This window comes from Bombina bombina, unplaced genomic scaffold (assembly GCF_027579735.1).
Source record: "Bombina bombina isolate aBomBom1 unplaced genomic scaffold, aBomBom1.pri scaffold_602, whole genome shotgun sequence".
NCBI lineage: Eukaryota > Metazoa > Chordata > Amphibia > Anura > Bombinatoridae > Bombina > Bombina bombina.
This window is the reverse complement of record NW_026511343.1, coordinates 106,683-134,295: the sequence shown is the minus strand read 5'-3', so window position 1 is coordinate 134,295 and position 27,613 is coordinate 106,683. Positions and strand designations below refer to the sequence as shown.

The 27,613-nt window shown below is 40.8% G+C and overlaps 1 protein-coding gene across 1 annotated transcript in view; it reads right to left on the bottom strand.

Annotated features, from left to right (window-relative positions):
* Positions 1-27,613, bottom strand: part of LOC128643706 (trafficking protein particle complex subunit 3-like protein) — a 245,095-nt gene that overhangs the window by 146,639 nt on the left and 70,843 nt on the right. Inside the window, exon 3 of the mRNA XM_053696536.1 lies at positions 21,201-21,298. Within this exon, the coding sequence (XP_053552511.1) occupies positions 21,201-21,298 (98 nt within the window). The remainder of the gene's footprint in view (positions 1-21,200; positions 21,299-27,613) is intronic.

The window sequence follows — 27,613 nt, the reverse complement described above, 5'->3', positions numbered from 1 at the left end:
TTTTGTTTCTAAATCCATTAAGAAGGCTATGTCTGTTATTCCTCCTTCTAGTAAACGTAAAAAGTCTTTTAAAACTTCTCATTTTTCAGATGAATTTTTAAATGAACATCATCATTCTGATTCTGATAATGGCTCTTCTGGTTCAGAGGATTCTGTCTCAAAGGTTGATGCTGATAAATCTTCATATTTATTTAAAATGGAATTTATTCGTTCTTTACTTAAAGAAGTCCTAATTGCATTAGAAATTGAGGATTCTGGTCCTCTTGATACTAAATCTAAACGTTTAGATAAGGTTTTTAAATCTCCTGTAGTTATTCCAGAAGTTTTTCCTGTTCCTGGTGCTATTTCTGAAGTAATTTCCAGGGAATGGAATAATTTGGGTAATTCATTTACTCCTTCTAAACGTTTTAAGCAATTATATCCTGTGCCATCTGACAGATTAGAATTTTGGGACAAAATCCCTAAGGTTGATGGGGCTGTCTCTACTCTTGCTAAGCGTACTACCATTCCTACGGCAGATGGTACTTCCTTTAAGGATCCTTTAGATAGGAAAATTGAATCCTTTCTAAGAAAAGCTTACTTGTGTTCAGGTAATCTTCTTAGACCTGCTATATCTTTGGCGGATGTTGCTGCAGCTTCAACTTTTTGGTTGGAAGCTTTAGCGCAACAAGTAACAGATCATAATTCTCATAGCATTATTCTTCTTCTTCAACATGCTAATAATTTTATTTGTGATGCCATCTTTGATATCATTAGAGTTGATGTCAGGTATATGTCTCTAGCTATTTTAGCTAGAAGAGCTTTATGGCTTAAAACTACGAATGCTGATATGTCTTCTAAGTCTACTCTGCTTTCCCTTTCTTTCCAGGGTAATAAATTATTTGGTTCTCAGTTGGATTCTATTATCTCAACTGTTACTGGAGGGAAAGGAACTTTTTTACCACAGGATAAAAAATCTAAAGGTAAATTTAGATCTAATAATCGTTTTCGTTCCTTTCGTCACAACAAGGAACAAAAGCCTGATCCTTCATCCTCAGGAGCGGTATCAGTTTGGAAACCATCTCCAGTCTGGAATAAATCCAAGCCTTTTAGAAAAACATAATTTATGCTTACCTGATAAATTCCTTTCTTCTGTTGTGTGATCAGTCCACGGGTCATCATTACTTCTGGGATATAACTCCTCCCCAACAGGAAATGCAAGAGGATTCACCCAGCAGAGCTGCATATAGCTCCTCCCCTCTACGTCAGTCCCAGTCATTCGACCAAGAAACAACGAGAAAGGAGTAACCAAGGGTGAAGTGGTGACTGGAGTATAATTTAAAAGATATTTACCTGCCTTAAAACAGGGCGGGCCGTGGACTGATCACACAACAGAAGAAAGGAATTTATCAGGTAAGCATAAATTATGTTTTCTTCTGTTATGTGTGATCAGTCCACGGGTCATCATTACTTCTGGGATACCAATACCAAAGCAAAAGTACACGGATGACGGGAGGGATAGGCAGGCTCATTATACAGAAGGAACCACTGCCTGAAGAACCTTTCTCCCAAAAATAGCCTCCGAAGAAGCAAAAGTGTCAAATTTGTAAAATTTGGAAAAAGTATGAAGCGAAGACCAAGTTGCAGCCTTGCAAATCTGTTCAACAGAGGCCTCATTCTTAAAGGCCCAAGTGGAAGCCACAGCTCTAGTGGAGTGAGCTGTAATTCTTTCAGGAGGCTGCTGTCCAGCAGTCTCATAGGCTAAACGTATTATGCTACGAAGCCAAAAAGAGAGAGAGGTAGCAGAAGCTTTTTGACCTCTCCTCTGTCCAGAGTAAACGACAAACAAGGAAGAAGTTTGGCGAAAATCTTTAGTTGCCTGCAAGTAGAACTTGAGGGCACGAACTACATCCAGATTGTGTAAAAGACGTCCCTTCTTTGAAGAAGGATTTGGACACAAGGATGGGACAACAATCTCTTGATTGATGTTCCTGTTAGTGACTACCTTAGGTAAGAACCCAGGTTTAGTACGCAGAACTACCTTGTCTGAGTGAAAAATCAGATAAGGGGAATCACAATGTAAGGCTGATAACTCAGAGACTCTTCGAGCCGAGGAAATAGCCATTAAAAACAGAACTTTCCAAGATAACATTTTTATATCAATGGAATGAAGGGGTTCAAACGGAACACCCTGTAAAACGTTAAGAACTAAGTTTAAACTCCATGGTGGAGCAACAGCTTTAAACACAGGCTTGATCCTAGCTAAAGCCTGACAAAAGGACTGGACGTCTGGATTTTCTGACAGACGTCTGTGTAACAAGATGGACAGAGCTGAAATCTGTCCCTTTAATGAACTAGCTGATAAACCCTTTTCTAAACCTTCTTGTAGAAAAGACAATATCCTAGCGATCCTAACCTTACTCCAGGAGTAACCTTTGGATTCGCACCAGTATAGGTATTTCCGCCATATTTTATGGTAAATCCTTCTGGTAACAGGCTTCCTAGCCTGAATCAGGGTATCAATAACCGACTCAGAAAAACCACGTTTTGATAAAATCAAGCGTTCAATTTCCAAGCAGTCAGCTTCAGAGAAGTTAGATTTTGATGTTTGAATGGACCCTGTATCAGAAGGTCCTGTCTTAGAGGTAGAGACCAAGGCGGACAGGATGACATGTCCACTAGATCTGCATACCAAGTCCTGCGTGGCCAAGCAGGTGCTATTAGAATTACTGATGCTCTCTCCTGTTTGATTTTGGCAATCAATCGAGGAAGCAGCGGGAAGGGTGGAAACACATAAGCCATCCTGAAGTTCCAAGGTGCTGTCAAAGCATCTATCAGAACTGCTCCCGGATCCCTGGATCTGGACCCGTAGCGAGGAAGTTTGGCGTTCTGGCGAGACGCCATGAGATCTATCTCTGGTTTGCCCCAACGTCGAAGTATTTGGGCAAAGACCTCCGGATGAAGTTCCCACTCCCCCGGATGAAAAGTCTGGCGACTCAAGAAATCCGCCTCCCAGTTCTCCACTCCCGGGATGTGGATTGCTGACAGGTGGCAAGAGTGAGACTCTGCCCAGCGAATTATCTTTGATACTTCCATCATTGCTAGGGAGCTTCTTGTCCCTCCCTGATGGTTGATGTAAGCTACAGTCGTGATGTTGTCCGACTGAAACCTGATGAACCCCCGAGTTGTTAACTGGGGCCAAGCCAGAAGGGCATTGAGAACTGCTCTCAATTCCAGAATGTTTATTGGAAGGAGACTCTCCTCCTGATTCCATAGTCCCTGAGCCTTCAGAGAATTCCAGACAGCGCCCCAACCTAGTAGGCTGGCGTCTGTTGTTACAATTGTCCAGTCTGGCCTGCTGAATGGCATTCCCCTGGACAGGTGTGGCCGATGAAGCCACCATAGAAGAGAATTTCTGGTCTCTTGATTCAGATTCAGAGTAGGGGACAAATCTGAGTAATCCCCATTCCACTGACTTAGCATGCATAGTTGCAGCGGTCTGAGGTGTAGGCGTGCAAAAGGTACTATGTCCATTGCCGCTACCATTAAGCCGATCACCTCCATGCATTGAGCTACTGACGGGTGTTGAATGGAATGAAGGACGCGGCATGCATTTTGAAGTTTTGTTAACCTGTCTTCTGTCAGGTAAATCTTCATTTCTACAGAATCTATAAGAGTCCCCAAGAATGGAACTCTTGTGAGAGGAAAGAGAGAACTCTTCTTTTCGTTCACTTTCCATCCATGCGACCTTAGAAATGCCAGAACTAACTCTGTATGAGACTTGGCAGTTTGAAAGCTTGAAGCTTGTATTAGAATGTCGTCTAGGTACGGAGCTACCGAAATCCCTCGCGGTCTTAGTACCGCTAGAAGGGCACCCAGAACCTTTGTGAAGATTCTTGGAGCCGTAGCCAATCCGAATGGAAGAGCTACAAACTGGTAGTGCCTGTCTAAGAAGGCAAACCTTAGATACCGGTGATGATCTTTGTGGATCGGTATGTGAAGGTAAGCATCCTTTAAATCCACTGTGGTCATGTACTGACCCTCTTGGATCATGGGTAAAATTGTCCGAATAGTTTCCATTTTGAACGATGGAACTCTTAGGAATTTGTTTAGAGTCTTTAAATCTAAGATTGGCCTGAAAGTTCCCTCTTTTTTGGGAACCACAAACAGGTTTGAGTAGAACCCTTGTCCTTGTTCCGACCACGGAACCGGATGGATCACTCCCATTGTTAACAGATCTTGTACGCAGCGTAGAAACGCTTCTTTCTTTATCTGGTTTGTTGACAACCTTGACAGATGAAATCTCCCTCTTGGGGGAGATAATTTGAAGTCTAGAAGGTATCCCTGAGATATGATCTCTAGTGCCCAGGGATCCTGAACATCTCTTGCCCAGGCCTGGGCGAAGAGAGAGAGTCTGCCCCCTACTAGATCCGGTCCCGGATCGGGGGCTCTCGGTTCATGCTGTCTTTGGGGCAGCAGCAGGTTTCCTGGCCTGCTTGCTTTTGTTCCAGGACTGGTTAGGCTTCCAGCCTTGCCTGTAACGAGCAACAGCTCCTTCCTGTTTTGGTGCAGTGGAGGTTGATGCTGCTCCTGTTTTGAAATTCCGAAAGGGACGAAAATTAGACTGTCTAGCCTTAGCTTTGGCCTTGTCTTGAGGTAGGGCGTGGCCCTTACCTCCCGTAATGTCAGCGATAATTTCTTTCAAACCGGGCCCGAATAAGGACTGCCCCTTGAAAGGTATATTAAGTAATTTGGACTTAGAAGTAACATCAGCTGACCAGGATTTTAGCCACAGTGCCCTGCGTGCCTGTATGGCGAATCCTGAGTTCTTAGCCGTAAGTTTGGTTAAATGTACTACGGCCTCCGAAATGAAAGAATTAGCTAGTTTAAGGACTCTAAGCCTGTCCGTAATGTCGTCTAGCGTAGAGGAACTAAGGTTCTCTTCAAGCGACTCAATCCAAAATGCTGCCGCAGCCGTAATCGGCGCGATACATGCAAGGGGTTGTAATATAAAACCTTGTTGAACAAACATTTTCTTAAGGTAACCCTCTAATTTTTTATCCATTGGATCTGAGAAAGCACAGCTATCCTCCACCGGGATAGTGGTACGCTTAGCTAAAGTAGAAACTGCTCCCTCCACCTTGGGGACCATTTGCCATAAGTCCCGAGTGGTGGCGTCTATTGGAAACATCTTTCTAAATATTGGAGGGGGTGAGAACGGCACACCGGGTCTATCCCACTCCTTAGTAACAATTTCAGTTAGTCTCTTAGGTATAGGAAAAACGTCAGTACTCGCCGGTACCGCAAAGTATTTATCCAACCTACACAGTTTCTCTGGTATTGCAACAGTGTTACAATCGTTGAGAGCTGCTAAGACCTCCCCTAGTAGTACACGGAGGTTCTCCAATTTAAATTTAAAATTTGAAATATCTGAGTCCAATCTGTTTGGATCAGAACCGTCACCCACAGAATGAAGCTCTCCGTCCTCATGCTCTGCGAGCTGTGACGCAGTATCAGACATGGCCCTAGCATTGTCAGCGCACTCTGTTCTCACCCCAGAGTGATCACGCTTGCCTCTTAGTTCAGGTAATTTAGACAAAACTTCAGTCATAACAGTAGCCATATCTTGTAATGTTATCTGTAATGGCCGCCCAGATGTACTAGGCGCCAAAATATCACGCACCTCCCGGGCGGGAGATGCAGGTACTGTCGCGTGAGGCGAGTTAGTCGGCATAACTCTCCCCTCGCTGTTTGGTGAAATTTGTTCACATTGTACAGATTGACTTTTATTTAAAGTAGCATCAATACAGTTAGTACATAAATTTCTATTGGGCTCCACCTTGGCATTGGAACAAATGACACAGATATCTTCCTCTGAGTCAGACATGTTTAACACACTAGCAAAAAACTTACAACTTGGTTATAATCTTTTTTAGCAAAAAACGTACTGTGCCTCAAAGAGGTACTAACGATTAAATGACAGTTGAAATAATGAACTGAAAAACAGTTATTGCATCAAATTTTAAAACAACACAACTTTTAGCAAAGGTTTGTTCCCATTAGTAAAAAACAACACTAATTAAATTTGTACATAAGAAAACAAAACAACGTTTTTTATACACAGTCACTATAAGAATTCTCACAGCTCTGCTGAGAGAATTTACCTCCCTTCAAAGAAGTTTGAAGACCCCTGAGATCTGTCAGAGATGAACCGGATCATGCAGGACATATAAAAGTAGCTGACTGGAATCTTTTGATGCGTAGCAAAGAGCGCCAAAAACGGCCCCTCCCTCTCCCACACAGCAGTGAAGAGAAACGAAACTGTCACAATTAAAGCAAAAAACTGCCAAGTGGAAAATAATGCCCAAAACATTTATTCACACAGTACCTCAGCAATGTAAACGATTCTACATTCCAGCAAAAACGTTTAACATGAGAATAGTTATTAAAAGGATTAGTGACCTTAACACAGTAGTTCCGGTGAAATACCATCCCCAGAATACTGAAGTGTATACATACATGTCATTTTAACGGTATGGCAGGCTTTTCTCATCAATTCCATTCAGAAAATAAAAACTGCCACATACCTCAATGCAGATTCATCTGCCCGCTGTCCCCTGATCTGAAGCCTTTACCTCCCTCAGATGGTCGAGAACAGCAATATGATCTTAACGACTCCGGTTAAAATCATAGTAAAAAATCTCTGTCAGATTCTTCCTCAAACTCTGCCAGAGAAGTAATAACACGCTCCGGTGCTATTTTAAAATAACAAACTTTTGATTGAAGTCATAAAAACTAAGTATAATCACCATAGTCCTCTCACACATCCTATCTAGTCGTTGGGTGCAAGAGAATGACTGGGACTGACGTAGAGGGGAGGAGCTATATGCAGCTCTGCTGGGTGAATCCTCTTGCATTTCCTGTTGGGGAGGAGTTATATCCCAGAAGTAATGATGACCCGTGGACTGATCACACATAACAGAAGAAATCAAAGCCAGCTCCTAAGTCCACATGAAGGTGCGGCCCTCATTCCAGCTCAGCTGGTAGGGGGCAGATTACGTTTTTTCAAAGGAATTTGGATCAATTCCGTTCACAATCTTTGGATTCAGAATATTGTTTCAGAAGGGTACAGAATTGGCTTCAAGATAAGGCCTCCTGCAAAGAGATTTTTTCTTTCCTGTGTCCCAGTAAATCCAGCGAAGGCTCAAGCATTTCTGAAATGTGTTTCAGATCTAGAGTTGGCTGGAGTAATTATGCCAGTTCCAGTTCTGGAACAGGGGCTGGGGTTTTATTCAAATCTCTTCATTGTACCAAAGAAGGAGAATTCCTTCAGACCAGTTCTGGATCTAAAAATATTGAATCGTTATGTAAGGATACCAACATTCAAAATGGTAACTGTAAGGACTATCCTGCCTTTTGTTCAGCAAGGGCATTATATGTCTACAATAGATTTACAGGATGCATATCTGCATATTCCGATTCATCCAGATCACTATCAGTTTCTGAGATTCTCGTTCCTAGACAAGCATTACCAGTTTGTGGCTCTGCCGTTTGGCCTAGCAACAGCTCCAAGAATTTTTACAAAGGTTCTCGGTGCCCTTCTGTCTGTAATCAGAGAACAGGGTATTGTGGTATTTCCTTATTTGGACGATATCTTGGTACTTGCTCAGTCTTCACATTTAGCAGAATCTCATACGAATCGACTTGTGTTGTTTCTTCAAGATCATGGTTGGAGGATCAATTTACTAAAAAGTTCATTGATTCCTCAGACAAGGGTAACCTTTTTGGGTTTCCAGATAGATTCAGTGTCCATGACTCTATCTTTGACAGACAAGAGACGTCTAAAATTGATATCAGCTTGTCGAAACCTTCAGTCACAATCATTCCCTTCGGTAGCATTATGCATGGAAATTCTAGGTCTTATGACTGCTGCATCGGACGCGATCCCCTTTGCTCGTTTTCACATGCGACCTCTTCAGCTCTGTATGCTGAACCAGTGGTGCAGGGATTACACAAAGATATCTCAATTAATATCTTTAAAACCGATTGTACGACACTCTCTAACGTGGTGGACAGATCACCATCGTTTAGTTCAGGGGGCTTCTTTTGTTCTTCCGACCTGGACTGTAATCTCAACAGATGCAAGTCTTACAGGTTGGGGAGCTGTGTAGCCCTCTGGCTATGAAAGAAGTATCTCGAATTCTGGTATGGGCGGAATCCAGCTCCTGTCTAGTTTCTGCGGTTCATATCCCAGGTATAGACAATTGGGAAGCAGATTATCTCAGTCGCCAAACGTTGCATCCGTGCGAATGGTCTCTTCACCCAGAGGTATTTCTTCAGATTGTCCAAATGTGGGGACTTCCAGAAATAGATCTGATGGCTTCTCATCTAAACAAGAAACTTCCCAGGTATCTGTCCAGATCCAGGGATCCTCAAGCGGAAGCAGTGGATGCATTGTCACTTCCTTGGAAGTATCATCCTGCTTATATCTTTCCGCCTCTAGTTCTTCTTCCAAGAGTGATCTCCAAGATTCTGAAGGAATGCTCGTTTGTTCTGCTGGTAGCTCCAGCATGGCCTCACAGGTTTTGGTATGCGGATCTTGTCCGGATGGCCTCTTGCCAACCGTGGACTCTTCCGTTAAGACCAGACCTTCTGTCTCAAGGTCCTTTTTTCCATCAGGATCTCAAATCCTTAAATTTAAAGGTATGGAGATTGAACGCTTGATTCTTAGTCAAAGAGGTTTCTCTGACTCTGTGATTAATACTATGTTACAGGCTCGTAAATCTGTATCTAGGGAGATATATTATAGAGTCTGGAAGACTTATATTTCTTGGTGTCTTTCTCATAATTTTTCCTGGCATTCTTTTAGAATTTCCGAGAATTTTACAGTTTCTTCAGGATGGTTTGGAGAAAGGTTTGTCTGCAAGTTCCTTGAAAGGACAAATCTCTGCTCTTTCTGTTCTTTTTCACAGAAAGATTGCTAATCTTCTTGATATTCATTGTTCTGTACAAGCTTTGGTTCGTATAAAACCTGTCATTAAGTCAATTTCTCCTCCTTGGAGTTTGAATTTGGTTCTAGGGGCTCTTCAAGCTCCTCCGTTTGAACCTATGCATTCATTGGACATTAAATTACTTTCTTGGAAAGTTTTGTTCCTTTTGGCCATCTCTTCTGCCAGAAGAGTTTCTGAATTATCTGCTCTTTCTTGTGAGTCTCCTTTTCTGATTTTTCATCAGGATAAGGCGGTGTTGCGAACTTCTTTTGAATTTTTACCTAAGGTTGTGAATTCCAACAACATTAGTAGAGAAATTGTGGTTCCTTCATTATGTCCTAATCCTAAGAATTCTAAGGAGAAATCATTGCATTCTTTGGATGTAGTTAGAGCTTTGAAATATTATGTTGAAGCTACTAAGAATTTCCGAAACACTTCTAGTCTATTTGTTATCTTTTCCGGTTCTAGGAAAGGTCAGAAGGCCTCTGCCATTTCTTTGGCATCTTGGTTGAAATCTTTAATTCATCATGCTTATGTCGAGTCGGGTAGAACTCCGCCTCAAAGGATTACAGCTCATTCTACTAGGTCAGTTTCTACTTCCTGGGCGTTTAGGAATGAAGCTTCGGTTGATCAGATTTGCAAAGCAGCAACTTGGTCTTCTTTGCATACTTTTACTAAATTCTACCATTTTGATGTGTTTTCTTCTTCTGAAGCAGTTTTTGGTAGAAAAGTACTTCAGGCAGCTGTTTCAGTTTGAATCTTCTGCTTATGTTTTCAGTTTTTTTCATTATAAAATTTAAACTTTATTTTGGGTGTGGATTATTTTTCAGCGGAATTGGCTATCTTTATTTTATCCCTCCCTTTCTAGTGACTCTTGCGTGGAAAGATCCACATCTTGGGTAGTCATTATCCCATACGTCACTAGCTCATGGACTCTTGCTAATTACATGAAAGAAAACATAATTTATGTAAGAACTTACCTGATAAATTCATTTCTTTCATATTAGCAAGAGTCCATGAGGCCCACCCTTTTTGTGGTGGTTATGATTTTTTTGTATAAAGCACACTTATTCCAATTCCTTATTTTTTATGCTTTCGCACTTTTTTCTTATCACCCCACTTCTTGGCTATTCGTTAAACTGATTTGTGGGTGTGGTGAGGGGTGTATTTGTAGGCATTTTGAGGTTTGGGAAACTTTGCCCCTCCTGGTAGGAATGTATATCCCATACGTCACTAGCTCATGGACTCTTGCTAATATGAAAGAAATGAATTTATCAGGTAAGTTCTTACATAAATTATGTTTTTGTGGGGGCATGCCCCAAAGAAAACTGCTCTTTTGCCTGAAAAAAAACAACACAATACCACCCCCCAACATTACAACCCACCACCCACATACCCCTAATTTAACCCAAACCCCCCTTAAATAAACCTAACACTACCCCCCTGAAGATCTCCCTACCTTATCTTCACCACGCCGGGCCGAACTCCTCATCCGATCCGGGCGATGTCTATCCAAGCGGCAAAGAAGAGGTCTTCATCCCGGCGATGTCTTTATCCAAGCGGCAGCAAAGTCTTCTTCCATCGGGCAGCATCTTCCATCAAGCGGCATCTTCAATCTTCATTCTTCGCTCCACAGACGCGGAGCATCCATCCCGACCGACGACTGAACGACGAATGAGGTACCTTTAAATGACGTCATCCAAGATGGCGTCCGTCGAATTCCGATTGGCTGATAGGATTCTATCAGCCAATCAGATTCAAGTTCAATCCGATAGGCTGAACCAATCAGCCAATCAGATTGAGCTCGCATTTTATTGACTGATCGGAACAGCCAATAGAACGCGAGCTCAATCTGATTGGCTGATTGGTTCAGCCAATCGGATTGAACTTGAATCTGATTGGCTGATTCAATCAGCCAATCAGATTTTTCTACCTTAATTCCGATTGGCTGATAGAATCCTATCAGCCAATCGGAATTCGACGGACGCCATCTTGGATGACGTCATTTAAAGGTACCGGGATGGATGCTCCGCGTCTGTGGAGCGAAGATTGAAGATGCCGCTTGATGGAAGATGCTGCCCGATGGAAGAAGACTTTGCTGCCGCTTGGATAGACATCGCCCGGATCGGATGAGGAGTTCGGCCCGGCGTGGTGAAGATAAGGTAGGGAGATCTTCAGGGGGCTAGTGTTAGGTTTATTTAAGGGAGATTTGGGTTAGATTAGGGGTATGTGGGTGGTGGGTTGTAATGTTGGGGGGTGGTATTGTGGGGTTTTTTCAGGCAAAAGAGCAGTTTTCTCTGGGGCATGCCCCGCTAATGGCCCTTTTAAGGGCTGGTAAGGTAAAAGAGCTTTGAACTTTTTTTAATTTAGAATAGGGTAGGGAATTTTTTTATTTTGGGGGGCTTTACTATTTTATTAGGGGGCTTAGAATAGGTGTAATTAGCTTAAAAATCTTGTAATCTTTTTTTATTTTTTGTAATTTTGTGTTTGTTTGTTTTTGTAATTTAGTTTAGTTTATTTAATTGTATTTTTAGATAGATATTTGTAGTTTATTTAATTTATTGATAGTGTAGGTGTATTTGTAACTTAGGTTAGGATTTATTTTACAGGTAATTGGGTAATTATTTTAACTAGGTAGCTATTAAATAGTTAATAACTATTTAATAGCTATTATACCTAGTTAAAATAATTAACAATTTACCTGTAAAATAAGTATAAACCCTAACATAGCTACAATGTAATTATTAATTACATTGTAGCTATCTTAGAGTTTATTTTATAGGTAAGTATTTAGATTTAAATAGGAATATTTTAGTTTATAATATGAATTAGATTTATTTAATAAGAATTTAGTTAGGGGTGTTAGGGTTAGATAGAGTTAATATAGTTTATATAAATACTATAGTAACTATATTAACTATATTAACCCTAATATAATTAGGGTTAATATAGTTAATATATATAATGTAATAACTATATTAACTATAATATACTTAGGGTTAATATAGATAATATAGCTGGCGGCGGGGTAGGTAGATTAAATTAGGGGTTAATAATTTTAATATAGATGGCGGCGGTGTAAGGGGCTTACATTAGGGGTTAATACTATTAATATAGGTGGCGGCGGTGTAGGGAGGGCAGGTTATAGGGCAAAAGAGCTGTTAACTTTGGGGCAAAGCCCCGCAAAAGGCCGTTTTAAGGGCTGGTAATAGAGATAATTATTTTAGGGGGATTAGATTAGGGGTTAATAATATTAATATAGCTGGCGGTGGTATAGGGGGATTAGATTAGGGGTTAATATTTTTTATATAGGTGGCGGCGGTGTAAGGGGTCAGATTAGGGGATAGATAAGGTAGATGGCGGCGGTGTAAGGGGTTCACATTAGGGGATAGATCAATTAGATGGTGGCGGTTTTAGGGGCTCACAGTAGGGGGTTAGTTTATGTAGATGGCGGTGGGGTCCGTGAGCGGCGGTTTAGGGGTTAAATACTTTATTAGGGATTGCAGCGGGGGATCGCGGTTGACAGGGAGATAGACATTGCGCATGCGTTAGGTGTTAGGTTTTATTTAGCAGATCGCGGTTGACAGGGAGATAGACATTGCGCATGCGTTAGGTGTTAGGTTTATTTAGCAGCTAGTTTAGGGAGTTACGGGGCTCCAATACTCAGCGTAAGGCTTCTTACGGCTGCTTATTGTGGCGAGGTGAAAATGGAGTAAGATTTCTCCATTTTCGCCATGTAAGTCCTTACGCTGTATATTGGATACCAAACTGCGCTGGTTTGGTATACCTGCCTATGGCCCAAAAAACTATGGGCGACGGCAGAAATATACGCGCGTAACTTCTAGGTTACGCCGTATATGTGATACCAAACCCGCGCAAATATTGGCGTCGTCGACTTTTGCGGGCGACGATTTTTATCGGATCGACCCCCAAGAGAACAAAGCAAAATGGGTGATAAAAGTAAATTGGAAAGTTGTTACATGCCCTATCTGAAACATGACCGTTTTTGTTTAACTTGACTGTCTCTTTAAATGACTCTCTATTACTTTAGATTGAGTTTACTGCTCCTAGATAATCAATAAATGTAAATTATATATGTATGCAATATATGTATGTATGTATATATATGGGGGGGGGGCAGTTTTTTTTTGTCAATTTAATTAATTGTTTTATCAATTTTTACTTTATTGATTTTTCTGAGCCCTCTAAGGCTACAGACGCGCACCAGGGGGTAGTTCCGCCCCCTCACATTAGTGCCCTTTTGCCCTGCTCATTGCAGCTGTCTAAGGGCAGAATCCAGCTCCTACATAGCCGTTTCTCCATTTTCTGTCATTCCTAGTCTTCCACTTTGTTTTGGAAGAGGGTAAGTGCCCTACATAAGAGCTGTTAGAGGGGTGGCTCTTACTTCATCTTCTCTCTGAAAACTAAGGATACTCTGGTGTCTAAGGGGTATTGATAATTGGCTTTATAGTAAAGTTTTTTTTGCTTATCTTATTCTGAATTTTAACATGTCGATGATCCACCATTTGTTAATATTAATTTTCAAGTTTTGTTTTTTCATGGATTCTAACACCTCAGCCCCCACTGTGTTTATGTTAGTTCTACATGTAATTCCTCTGTTACAGTCTGTCAGATTAATCAGCTACGCAATAGTTGTGTACCTTTTATTGTACATGCCAATGAGCCGCAATCCATTATCCCTGCTAAGGGTCTCTGTTCTGCTCCAGTGCATATTACACAAAGAGCAACTTTTGATTTTAAAATCAATCTACATACAGCAATTGCAGTATATTTGGCAGTTAGCACCAAATCTTATTACATGTAACTTAATGCACACAATATACATGTACCATAATTGCTAATTAAACGTACCTTATTATATGCACTGTAGATTCTGTATATTCAGAACATGCTACTTACCTGTACCTTATTTGCTAATACAGGTATCTTATGATACATAGAATAGATTCTGTATAGACAGAACAACTTAATTACATTATATAAAGTATAGATTCTGTATTAACAGCACTTGCTATTCATGTAATTTGTAAATGAAAGGTTAGAGTTTGAATCCAGTTGTGGGTGCCGGTTTTCTCACTTTTAAGCTACTCCTTTATATATTTGTTTCACATGTCCTTTTTTCTTATGCAGAACCTACTTTGAGAGCTGTGAGGAGTTGTGAGGAGAGCTTGAAGTGTGGACTCCTCTGGAGGGGAGGTTTCTGATTAAATTCTTGGAGCTCTAAGTCTTCAGTCGGGGTTCCTCCTAAAGAAGGGAAATATCATCATGGACTGACTTGCAGTCACCTGGCTATGCTGAAGGTATTCTGGATCTATTTTGGGTAAATCAGATTCAATGTTCTCTGTCAGCTGTTCTCATTCCAGAAGTGTAGAACCATAATCTTCCAGGTACTGTGCCAGATCCAGGGATCTAAAGGCACAATTGATAGATGCCTTAGAATGCCCATGATTTTTTTGTCTAACTTATCTGTTTTCCTCCATTTGTTCTTCTTCCAAGAATTATTGCTCGAATCAGGAGTCTGGTTCAGTAATCCTGATAGCTCGAGCTTGGCCCCCGCAGAACTGGGTATGCAAAGCTGGTTCAAATGTCTAGTTTTCCACCTTGGCTTTTTCAAGGCTACCTTGTGTCTCAGGGGTGAAACACTGAAGTTCAAGCCAGCAGTTCTAGTCAGGGCCAGATTTACAGCCCAGTTGCCTGTAGGTGCCAAAATCTAAAGCGCCACCCCACGTGCTCCCAGTTCACATGTATGAACATATAGAAACAGTCTAAAACTTTATAGAATTATGATTTTTTTTACAGCAGCTGCTAATTTTGCCACATTAAAGGCAGTCCATGATCTATAACAAAACGCTTCAGACAGTATTTGCCCAGTACGATGAGATTCCAGTAAGAACAGTATTTGTTTTAATATAATTTATACAAGAAACGTGCAGGTTGTCTAGGCTGGGGTTTCATTTAGAAACTTTGCTGACCAAGCCTGCACAATCAACCCAAGGGTCAGTTGTTTTTTTTAAAGTGCGTTTATCCTGTGCAACAGCCCTGGCATGTTGCTTTTTGGCAATAATATTCATACCTATGGTATTTTATATGAAAGACTGCCCTCTGACTGTACAATCTGTCATTTTGATTTTGACAGCCACTGCTGCTGCAGCTGATATATGCCCACCATGCACTCTGTAATAGCGCACAAATAGTCATTCACTGTCACTCCCCATAAAACAACCAACCCCCACACACTCTAAGACCACTCTGGCTGCTCTATACGCATTCACTGGAGAAATGGACCAGACCAGCCAGCGTGGCGGCCATTTTTGCTTAGGGCAAAGTTGTTATCTACTATGGTGAGTGAGGGCAGAGCCCCAGAGGTGTGCAGAAAAGGCATATGGAGCAGAGAGACAGGCGCCCCTCTATGGAAGGCACCTGTAGGCACATGCCTACTCTGCCTAATGGTAAATCCGGCCTGGGCCGGATTTACAGCCCAGGTGCCTGTAGGCTCCAAAATCTAAAGCGCCACCCCACGCGCTCCCGGTTCACATGTATGAACCTATAGAAACAGCCTAAAACTTTATAGAATTATGATTTTTTTTACAGCAGCTGCTAATTTTGCCACATTAAAGGCAGACCATGATCTATAACAAAACACTCCAGACAGTATTTGCCCAGTACGATGAGATTCCAGTAAGAACAGTATTTTTTTTAATATAATTTATACAAGAAAAGTGCAGGTTGTCTAGCCTGGGGCTTCATTAAGAAACTTTGCTGACCAAGCCTGCACAATCAACCAAGAGTCAGTTGTTTTTTTAAAGTGTGTTTATCCTGTGCAACAGCCCTGGTATGTTGCATTTTAGCAATAATATTCATACCTATGGTATTTTATATGAAAGACTGCCCTCTGACTTTACAATCTGTTATTTTGATTTTGACAGCCGCTGCTGCTGCTGCAGCTGATATATGCCCACCATGCACTCTGTAATAGCGCACAAATAGTCATTCACTGTCACTCCCCATAAAACAACCAACCCCCACACACTCTAAGACCACTCATACTGCTATGACCCCATTCACTGGAGAAATGAACCGGATCAGCCAACGTGGCGGCCATCTTTGTTTAGAGCAAAGTTATTATCTACTATGGTGAGTGAGGGCAGGGCCCCAGAGGTGTGCAGAAAAGGCATATGGAGCAGAGAGACAAGTGCCCCTCTATGGAAGGCTCCTGTAGGCACATGCCTACTCTGCCTAATGGTAAATCCGGCCCTGGTTCTGGTTTCGATTCCAGAGTAGGCTGTAACAGTTTTCTATATCTTTAGGTAGTCCTTGGGCTTATTTTTAAGATCTCTTGTCTCAGGGCCCTGTGGAGTGTGGAGATTAATGCCTTATTCTGAGGCATAGAGTTTTCTCAAATTGGTTTATTGTCTCTCTTTTGCAGACTGGGAAACCAGTTTTCCAAGGAATTATTTTCACAAGATTTAGAATGTGTCTTTATGTGGTGCTCTTCAGAGGGTTTTCCTGGCATTTCTTTAGGATTCCTAGGATTCTTCAGTTTCTGCTAAGCTGTCTTGACAAGGGATTGACAGTTATTTCATTGAAATGACAACTTTTGGCTTTATCAGTTCTTTTCATAAGAATATCTTTGTTCAAGATTTGGAGAAAATTAGGCCAGTTGTCAGACATATTGTTCCTCCATGGAATTTTATTTATTTATTCTGTTCTCCAAGGTCCTCCTTAGAAACTATGCTCAGCATAGATTTTACACTTTTTTTCCTAGAGGTTCTTTCTTTTATCCATATCTTCAGCTAGAAGCATTTATGAATTATTTGCTTTCCTGTGCATCTCCTTTTTTTCTGGATTGCATAAGGATAAAGTTGTTCTTCTTACCCAGAATGATTTTCTTCCAAAATTGCTTCTGCAGAAAATTTCAACCAGGAAATGGTTTGGTTACTTCATTAGATCTTTCTAAAACATTATGTTTTATCTTTAAGTTACTAAGGTTTCCAAACAAAGTTCAGTTTGTTTAGTCACTATTTTGGCTTCCGTACTAGCAAGAAGGCTACTGCGGTAACCTTAGCTCTTGACTCAATTAAGTAATTCTCTGAACTTACATGGTGGCAGGGTTGTCTCATTCAAAGCATATTTCAGCTCTTTTCGCTTTAAGGATCAAAAGCAAACGTTTCCGTTTTGATATTTTTCTTCTTTGGAAGTGGCTTTTGGAAAGAAAGCAAAATGTATGCTTAACTGATTAATACTTTTCTTTTGGGATAATGATAGTCCATAGGCCCACCCATTTCAAATTTTTGGGCGACAGTTCTAATTTGCACCTCTGTAGACCCTGCTTTTGTCGTTTCTACCTATCTGTTTTCTTTTCTCTGCTCAGCTATATTTTAAATTGAGAAGAGATGGGAGGTGGAAGGCTCTTGTGTGGGTTCTTGGCCTCCTCCTAGTGGTGGGAATTATATCCCATATGTTATGAATCCCTATGGACTTTTATCATCCTGAAAGAAAACAATTTATCCGTTAAGCATACTTTTTTTTTTCTTGCAAGGTATTCACTGTTCCCACAGTAATCACCTGGCTATACAGACAGATTTCATATGTTTTTCTAGAGAGGGATCTCTAGACATAATATATTTTTTTTATTGAGCTTAAAAACTCCCATTCCCAGCAAAACCCCATGTGTTGTGCTTTTTACATTATTACATAGATCTGGATGTTTGTGGCTTTCCAAAACTGCTACTATTTAAAAGATAAGGCAATTCTCTTATCTTTGTGCTCTCGACCCGTCTGTGATGTCACCACACACATTCATTGTGACATCACTGGCTCTCCCATGTGGCTCTGGAAGTGCTGCCCACTTTACAACCAATAATCGGGCATGCAGTTAATGGGAATTGCTGATCCGGTGCTGTGATCAGTGATTCCCCTTAATGACAAGAATGGGCCATCATGAGCTCACAGGCAGAACTTTTGCATAATGACCCATTCTTGACATAAGCATCAAAGGGATTAAAGGATCATAAAACTCAGAAATGTTCTTTCATAATTCAGACAGAGTATGCAATTTAAAAACATTTCCAATTTACTTCTATTACAAAATTTGCTTCATTCAAATGCAATTATTTGCTGAAGAGAATACCAAGGTAGGAAGCATGCACATGTCTGGAGACCTATATGGCAGCAGTTTTCCAACAATGCATTTGAGCACTAGATGGCAAGAGTGTTTTCACAATGTATTTTAATGCGGAAAGCATTCTTGCAAAAAGCTGCCACATACTGTTCCAGACACATGCATTATCCTGTGCCTACCTACCTGTTTTTTAAACATAGATTACCAGAAAAACAAAACAAATTTGATAATAGAAGTAATTTCAAGTATTGGTGGATGAATTTATCCACCAATAAGCAAGAACAACCCAGGTTGTTCACCAAAAATGGGTCGGCATCTAAACTTATATTCTTGCATTTCAAATAAAGATACCAAGAGAATGAAGAACAATTGATAATAGGAGTAAACTAGAAAGTTGCTTAAAATGTCTATCTGAATCATGAAAGAAAAATATTGGGTTCAGTGACCCTTTAAGTGCTTTTCATCAAAAATCACATTTAACTGAGGTGCTATAATTTCTTTGTGCTAGTGATTTATTTTGTCATCATAATATTTGTAAATAATGTGTTGCTGATGAATGTTTTTACTTTTCTTTGTTTAGTAAATTCAGTGCATTTTTTTGTTCTATCCCACCACTTATAGTTACCACCTCTAGAGTGTGCCCAGTTGGGACATCATAATGTTGTGAGGTATGAGAGAAAGTGTTTAATCATCAGTTCAGCCATTTTGATTACATTCATGTAGGAATATCCTAAAATGCATAACAATATTTATTTACACACCTGGCATAGGCTTTAAAATATAACTATACTTCTTTCCCTTCGTACCCCAATCCCCCCCCCTTTTTTTCTTTTACTTCACCTCTTAAATAATGAACTCACAAACTTCTCCCTCCTTTTAAACCTCTTAAGATAGTGCACAAAATACTTATATTCATATCATTGTTGTGTTCAAGACCAATACAAGTAAACATAATATCTTTGGGTACGTGACTCAACATTACTTTATTTTTAATAATTACAAGCATTTGTATGCATTCACTCACTTATCAACAGGTCGCACAGGGACTGATGAAAGCATTTCTCTTTCTTTCTTTTTTTACAACTTGCATTATCAGACCTTGCATGTGAAGCAAGCAAGATAACAATGTCATTGTATCTACACGTTTCTTTTTTGATGTTTGTATTGCATTTGAAAATTAATAAAGAAATATATAAAAAAAAAAAAGAAAACAAAAAAAAGAATATAACTATACAGGTGGCCCTCAGTTTACAACGGTTTAATTTGCATGTTTCTGAATAACAACCTTTTTTTCAGTCATGTGACTGCTATTGAAAAGCACTGAGAAGCAGTGCATTTATTAAAATAGCCAGTAGGTGCCAGTAGCTGCTTGTGTTGCAGCAAAGCCAAGCAAGCTGAAATTAATCAGTTTAACCAGACCTGAGCTATCGAGCAGCTTGCAAAGGAACAAGATCTTCCTGTCTATAAATCAGTCCAGATTGGAATGCATAAAAAGAACTGTTTGCAGAAAAATGAAAGTAAAGTCTGTGTTGTGTGATTATTTTATTAGGTTTATAATGCTGTTAAGCAAATGTTTTAGTTCATTTAACTTAGTTTAATTATATATTCTGTTTTGTGTGATTATTTTATTAGGTTTATAATGCTGTTTAGCATTTAAAGTTTTTATTTCAAAGCTTTAAAAATAACGTGTTTAGGTGTTACTTATGCCAATTTTGAGAGGGGCCTGGAACCTAACTCCCTCACTTCCCATTGACTTACATTATAAACTGGGTTTCAATTTACAACGGTTTCGATTTACAACCATTCCTTCTGGAACCTAACCCCGGCATAAACTGAGGGCTACCTGTACTTGGAAGTATGAATACCTGTCACATAATGTACAATAGGCAGCAGAATAAAGTCTTTTATGACAAAACGTAGAGACTGTTTGTATCTCTAAGCCCAGTTCCATTCTGATGCATAACCTGTGAGTAGTTGGCAAGCTTGCACATTCTCATGTGCTTATACAACTGAACCAAGCTTTAGTTTATAGAAATAACTGCAACCCAACAAACTATTTTCTTTGTCCAGTAGTTAAAGGGACATCAAACCCCACTTTTTTTTCATGATTAAAATAGACCACAACATTTTAAATTTTTTTTGTAATTTTTCCTCTATAAGCAAATGTTCTTAATTCTTTTGGTATTTTATTGAAAAGCATGAACGTAAGCTCAGGAGTGTGCATGTTCCTGGAGCACTATATAGCAGCAGTTTTGCAAGACTTATATCCATTTGCAAGAGACGGCAGCACTATTTCCTGCCATGTAGTGCCCCAGAGACTTACTTATGTATCTCTTCAACTAAGAATACCATGGGAACAAAGCACATTTTATAATAAAAGCAAACTGGAAACTGTTTTTAAATTGTATGTTCTGTCTAAATCACAAAGGAAATTTTTTGGGTTCCTGTAAGGCTGTGAGATAACGCTTTTTTACCATCCAATACGGGCAAAACAGATCAGTATCTATCAACAAACATTACTATTTCAACAATTAAAGGGGCATGAAACCCCAATTTTTTATTTCAGGATTTAGAAAGAGCATGCAGTTTTAAACAACTTTCTAATTTACTTCTATTATCTAATTTGCTTCATTCTCTTGATTTGCTGAAAAGCATATCTAGATAGGCTCAGTAGCTGCTGATTGGTGGCTACACATACATGCCTCGTGTGATTTGCTCACCCGTGTGCATTGCTATTTCTTCAACAAAGGATACCTAAAGAATGAAGCAAATTAGATAATAGAAGTAAATTGGAATGTTGTTTAAAATTGTATTCTATATCTGAATCATGAAAGAAAAAATTGGGGTTTAGTGCCCCTTTAATGTAAAATAACTAAACATTTTATCATAATAGAATCCTTTCATACATTATTAATACTTATAGTGATTTTAAATAACTCATTTCCTAAAGGGACGGTTAGAAAAGTAAACAGTCTGGAACGTAACAATGCTGTTAAATATGTATTTTGTGTCATTTATCAAGCTAGAATAAGGATAAGGCCATACATATTGAATAATAGTGTTGGAAAAAAAAAACAGTACGCACTTACATTGTGTCCAGGCACTTGTTGACTTCATCGTCACTTTCGTAGTCTTTACAAAGCTGAGCGACCAATGCGCCATAGGTGAGAACAAAGAGCTCTCTATTCTGAAATCAAGCGACAACAAAAAAATATGTGAACAGTATAAAATGTAAATGCGACCATAGTCATAGTCATCTTTCATTTCAACACATGGTCCATATGACATCAAAGCAGAGGTAAAGAGCACATCTGTAATGCTGTTTAATTTAGAAATATTTAGATTAATAGAAAATATCTCATGCTCTACAAATTTTCATTAAAATGAAAAAAAAAAAAAATCCGTTTGATTCAACAGACACTGAGAAGGCCTTTCCAGTAGGACAAGTAAACAATTTCTGTTTTTTAGTGAACCTGATTCAATAGATAAACTAATATTCTTTTAGTCAATAATAAAACAATTGTGGCACACCTACTGCGAATAAAAACACAAAGGGAAATTAAATCCCTATTGATACAAAATAGTCTTGAAATATTACACACAGTGCACAAAATATAAAATTATCAAACCAATATAAACTTAAATTGGGTTCAATGCAACCTTTTATTCAGTTCATTAGAATATTCAATCCTCAAAGAGAGAAAGAGAAACAAAGAATTATAGCACACTTGTGTATACAAGGGATCAAATCTTCCATAAACACATACTGGTACTCACACTTGTCTGAGCTACGCTTAGCTCAAAGTAAAAAGCTCAATAGATAATCCTCTCAGGAATCAGGACCTTTCCATACAATATTTATTAAAACCGATGTAAAACCAAATATATCAGGTAACATGCAGCCACTATTTTCTGGTGAAAACCAGTAACGTGACTATGCAAATTCTGTCCTCAATAGAGGATCCTTGAAACAGCCACTGACTGCGGTGAAACCGTGTTGGATTGCTGGAGGGGAGAAAGCCATGAATAAGAGATTGGACTTGGAAAACAATTAGAACATGTAAGGAACTCTATAATTACGTACCAAAGCTGTTTTAATTGCTGTTGTATTGTGTGTTCCCATTGAGGACAGAGTTGGAATAGTCACGTTACTGGTTTTCACCCCAAAATAGTGGCTACATGTTCCCTGATGAATTTGGTTTTAAATCTGTTTTAATAAATGTTGCATGGAAAGATTCGGATTCCTAAGAGGATTTTCTATTGAGCTTTATACTTTGAGCTAAGAGTACCAGTATCTGTTTATGGAAGATTTAATCCCTTGTATATACAATTTGCTATAATTCTTTGCTTCTATTTCTCTTTTTGAGATTTGAAGATATTTGCACTCCACCCAGTAATACATGCGCACACAAATGTGTGATGGTATTACAAGTTGAGCGCAAAGCAAACGTAACCTCGCATTTGCATTGTCTGTAAGCTTTGCAATCACGAGAGAGCACTTCCATAGGCTCCAATGGGAGCCTCGTTCTGATGCCATCAGACATTGCAAAGAACCTAGAGGTTCCTTGAGGAAACAAGGAACAGTAGGAGAAATATCAGGGTATAAATGGTGCCAGAAGAACAAAAAAAATTTTTAGGTTCGCCCAACAGAGAATACGGACGGGGCCGTGGACTCTCCTCATATGGAAGGAAAGGAAATTATCTGGTAAGCATAATTTATTTTTTCCTTCTTTATATGAGGAGAGTCCATGGCTTCATTCCTTACTTGTGGAAAACATATACCCAAGCTCTAGAGGACACTGAATGAAATGGGAGGGTAAAAAGAGAGGCGGACCCTATTCTGAGGGTACCAAAGCCTGCAAAACCTTTCTCCCAAAAGCTGCTTCAGCCGAAGCAAAAACGTCAAACTTGTAAAATTTTGAAAAGGTATGTAAGGAGGACCAGGTAACCGCCCTACAAATCTGATCCATAGAGGCCTCATTTTTGAAAGCCCAAGAGGAAGCCACAGCTCGAGTTGAATGAGCCTTAATTCTCTGAGGAGGCTTATGTCCCACTGTCTCATAAGCTAAGCGAATAATGCTCCTCAACCAACAAGATAAGGAAGCGGACAAGGCCTTCTGTCCCCTATGCTTCCTAGAATAGACAACAAACAAAGAAGAAGTCTGTCAAACTCCATCGTAGCTTGGAGATAGAACTTCAAGGCCCGAACCACATCCAAATTATGAAGTAACCGCTCCTTCGAGGAAGAAGGATTAGGACACAAGGAAGAAACCACAATCTTTTGATTGATGTTTTGATCAGAAACAACCTTAGGAAGAAAACCTACCCCAGTACGAAGAACAGCCTTATCAGCATGGAATACTAGGTAAGGGGGGTCACAATGCAAGGCTGCCATCCCAGATACTCTGTGTGCCGAAGCAATAGCCAGTAGAAAAATAACCTTCCAAGACAGTAATTTAATATCAACTACATGCATAGGCTCAAAAGAAGCCTTCTGCAAAACTTTAAGAACAAGATTTAAACTCCAAAGAGGAGCGCTAGATCTAAACACCGGCCTGATTCTAGTCAGAGCCTGAACAAAAGACTGGACATCAGGAAGGTCAGTGACCCTCTTGTGCAATAAAACAGATAGGGCCATCATCTGTCCCTTAAGAGAGCAAGCAGAAAGGCCCTTCTCCAGACCATCCTGGAGAAAGGAAATAATCCTAAAGACCCTGACCTTATGACAGGGAAATCCTCTTTCTTCACACCAGAATAAGTAGGTCCTCCACACCTTATGATAGATGCGATGAGTGACTGGCTTACGCGCCTGAATGAGAGTATCAATAATTCTCTCAGAGAAACCTCTTTTGGCTAGGACTAAGCATTCAATCTCCACACAGTCAGCCTCAGTGAATCTAGATTTTGATGAACAAAGGGGCCTTGCTCCAGCAGATCCCTGCGACAAGGTAACCTCCATGGAGGAGATGATGACATCCCCACCAGGTCCGCGAACCACATCCTCCACGACCATGATGGAGCAATTAGAATCACTGATACATGCTCCTGCTTGATGCCGGCCAATACACGAGGGAGAAGTAGTAACAGCAGAAAAATGTAGATCAGACTGAACCTCCAAGGCACTGCTAATGCATCTATTAGCTCCACATGAGGATCCCTGGACCGCGACCCATATCTGGGGAGCTTGGAATTGAGACGGGACGCCATGAGATCTATCTCCGGCGTCCCCCATCTGTTGCAAATCTCTGCAAACACCTCGGGATGGAGAGACCATTCCCCTGGATGAAAGGATTTTCTGCTGAGGAAATCTGCTTCCCAGTTGTCCACACCCAGAATGTGGATCACTGACAGCGAGCAGCTGTGGGCCTCCGCCAACTCCAGAATCCGAGATACTTCCCTCATTGCTCGGTAGCTTCATGTCCCCCCCTGATGTTTAAAGTAAGCCACCAAGGTTATGTTGTCTGATTGGAATCTGATAAACTGGGATGCACCCACAAGAGGCCAAGCCTTCAGAGCATTGAAGATTGCTCGAAGTTCCAGAATGTTGATAGGGAGGAAGGATTCCTCTTGAGTCCACAGGCCCTGTGCCTTCCTGGCACCCCAAACAGCTCCCCATCCTGTGAGACTTGCGTCCGTAGTCACAATCTCCCAGGATGGTCTCAAGAAGGATGTCCCTTGGGATAGGTGATCTGGACAGAGGCACCAAGGAGAGCGATTCTCTCGACCGGTTGTAGGTAGACATCCTTCAGGTCTATCATGGTCATGAACTGTCCTTCCTGAACTAAGGGAAGAATGGACCTTATTGTCTCCATCTTGAACAAGGGGACAGATAGGAATTTGTTCAAACACTTTAGGTCCAGAATCTGGCGAAAAGTACCCTCCTTCTTTGGGACCGCAAAGAGGTTTGAGTAGTAACCCAGACCTCTCTCTGCTGGCGGTACTGGTACAATAACCCCCATGGAGGAGAGATCCCTCATGCACCCTAGAAAAGCTCACCTCTTTTCTGGTCTTGAAGACAGGTTTCATAAGAGTAATCTGCCCCTGGGAGGATGAGACTTGAAACCTATCCTGTATCCCTGAGCGATGACTTCCAGGACCCACGGGTCTTGCACGTTCCCAAACCAAGCTTCTGAAAAGAGTGACAGTCTGCCCCCTACCAGATCCTGAGCTGGATCGGGGGCTGCCCCTTCATGCCAACTGACTCGACGGGCTTCTTGTTCCGTTTTGATTTATTCTAGGACTGAGTCAGCTTCCAAGTTCCCTTGGACTGCTCAGGCTTTGCAGAGGGTTGCTGACGTTCGGATTTATCCGAACGAAAGGAATGAAAATTAGGACTTTGTCCCTTAGGTTTTATCTTCTTATCCTGCAGTAAAAAGGCACCCTTGTCTCCAGTAACCGTGATGATTGAGTCCAAGCCTGGACCAAAAAGAATCTCTCTTAAATGGGAGGGAAAGGAGTCTAGATTTTGAAGTCTTGTCCGCAGACCAAGACTTCAGCCAAAGTGCCCTAGGACAGAAAAACCTGAATCCTTGGCATTCAGTCGAATAATCTGCATATTTGCGTCACAAATAAACAAATTAGCTACCCTTAAAGGGACAGTCAACACCAGAATTTTTGTTGTTTAAAAAGAAAGATAATCCCTTTATTACCCATTCCCCAGTTTTGCATAAACAACATAGTTATATAAATACACTTTTTACCTCTGTGATTATCTTGTATCTAAGCCTCTGCAGACTGCCCCCTTATTTCCGTTCTTCTGACAGACTTGCATTTTAGCCAATCAGTGCTCACTCCAGGGTAACTTCACGTGCATGAGCTCAATGTTATCTATATGAAACACATGAACTAATGCCCTCTAGTGGTCAAAATGCATTAAGATTAGAGACAGTCTTCAAGGTCTAAGAAATTAGCATATGAACCTCCTAGAATTAGCTTTCAACTAAGGATACCAAGAGAACAAAGCTAAATTGGTGATAAAAGTAAATTGGAAAGTTGTTTAAAATTACATTCCCTATTTAAATCATGAAAGTTTTTTTTGGACTTGACTGCCCCTTTAAGGCCTTAATTCTTTCCTGGATCTCGTTGAGGGGACCCTCCACCTCGATCAACTCAGATAGGGAGTCGCACCAGTAGGTAGCCACTACTAATATTCCGTAGGCTGATACATTTTTCTTAATAGAGTTTCCAGCTTCTTATCCATGGGCTCCTTAAACGACAAACTATCCTCAAGCGTGATAGTAGTGTGTTTAGCCAGAGTGGAGATTGTGCCATCCACCTTAGGGACGGAACCCCACAATTCTAATTGAGAATCCGGAACCGGGAACAACTTCTTAAAAGAAGAAGGGGAAAAAGAAGAGCCAAGTCTTTCCCATTCGTTCTTAATAATGTTCGCCATCTTAACGGGAACTGGAAAAGTCTGTGGTACAACCCTGTCCTCGTAGGCCTTATCTAATTTAGGAATACAAGGTTCCTCATGTAATTTAATTTCTGGAACCTCCAAAGTAGCCAAAACTTCCTTTAGCAGAAAGCTTAAGTGTTCAAACCTAAATCGAAAATCTGGTTCCTCTGCGGCTGGAGGCTTAGAGGCAGCAGATTCCAACCCAGAAAGAGCATCCTCTGAAGTATCAGAGGTGTCTTCATCAGTGGATAATCTAGTATCAGATAAATCCAGTAAACTAGTAGATGACCCCTGAGAAGGATATATTATTTGACCTTTCGTTTGCGCTTAGCAGGGTGAGGTAAGGCACTGAAGGCCGCAGACACTGCCGTTTGTAACTGCTCAGTAAAGTCTGGTGGTAAAAGGGCCCCTCCAGATGGAGGATTAGGAATGCTACGGGAAGCTGCATGTGTAATTGGAGATGACTGTAGGGTGCACACCTCATGGGATGGAGACTCCTCAGTGTTGGATGGCTCAGTAGTACCAAACATATTAGTTTTCTTTGATAAAATTACTTTATCAAGGCATGTGGAACATAATTGAGCAGGCGGATATACCGTGGCCTCCTCACAATATAGACAGGCATTGGATTTCGGTAAAGAGGGAGCTCCCTCTAACGTATCATAACTCCTCCATAACTTGCGCTTATAAATGGACAATAAAAAAAGAAAACGGATAGTGATCTGCCCCGGGCCACCTACTTAACACCAAAGCAAGCACAGACCTCTCTATAGAGCCTGCCTGATCCTACCGCTATTCCAGAGGAGGTGAGCTACTCCTTCCCGTGGCTGTTGTTGCTCTGCTACTCCGGAGGGCCGGGGCTCCGCTCCGGAGTGCCTAAATACCACAGACAGACGACCCTCACCTGCTACCAGTAACCACCAATCATCCACGCTCCGGAGGGCCGGGGATCCGCTCCGAAGCGCAACGCAGCCGATACCTGCTGTCCCTGAGAAACAATCTATTCCGGTGTATCCAGAGGCCTCCAGGATTCTGGCGGGGTGATCGCAATAGAAGGCTCGCTTACCTTCCACCGCTCCCTGCACAGTGCCGGTCCCGGGAACC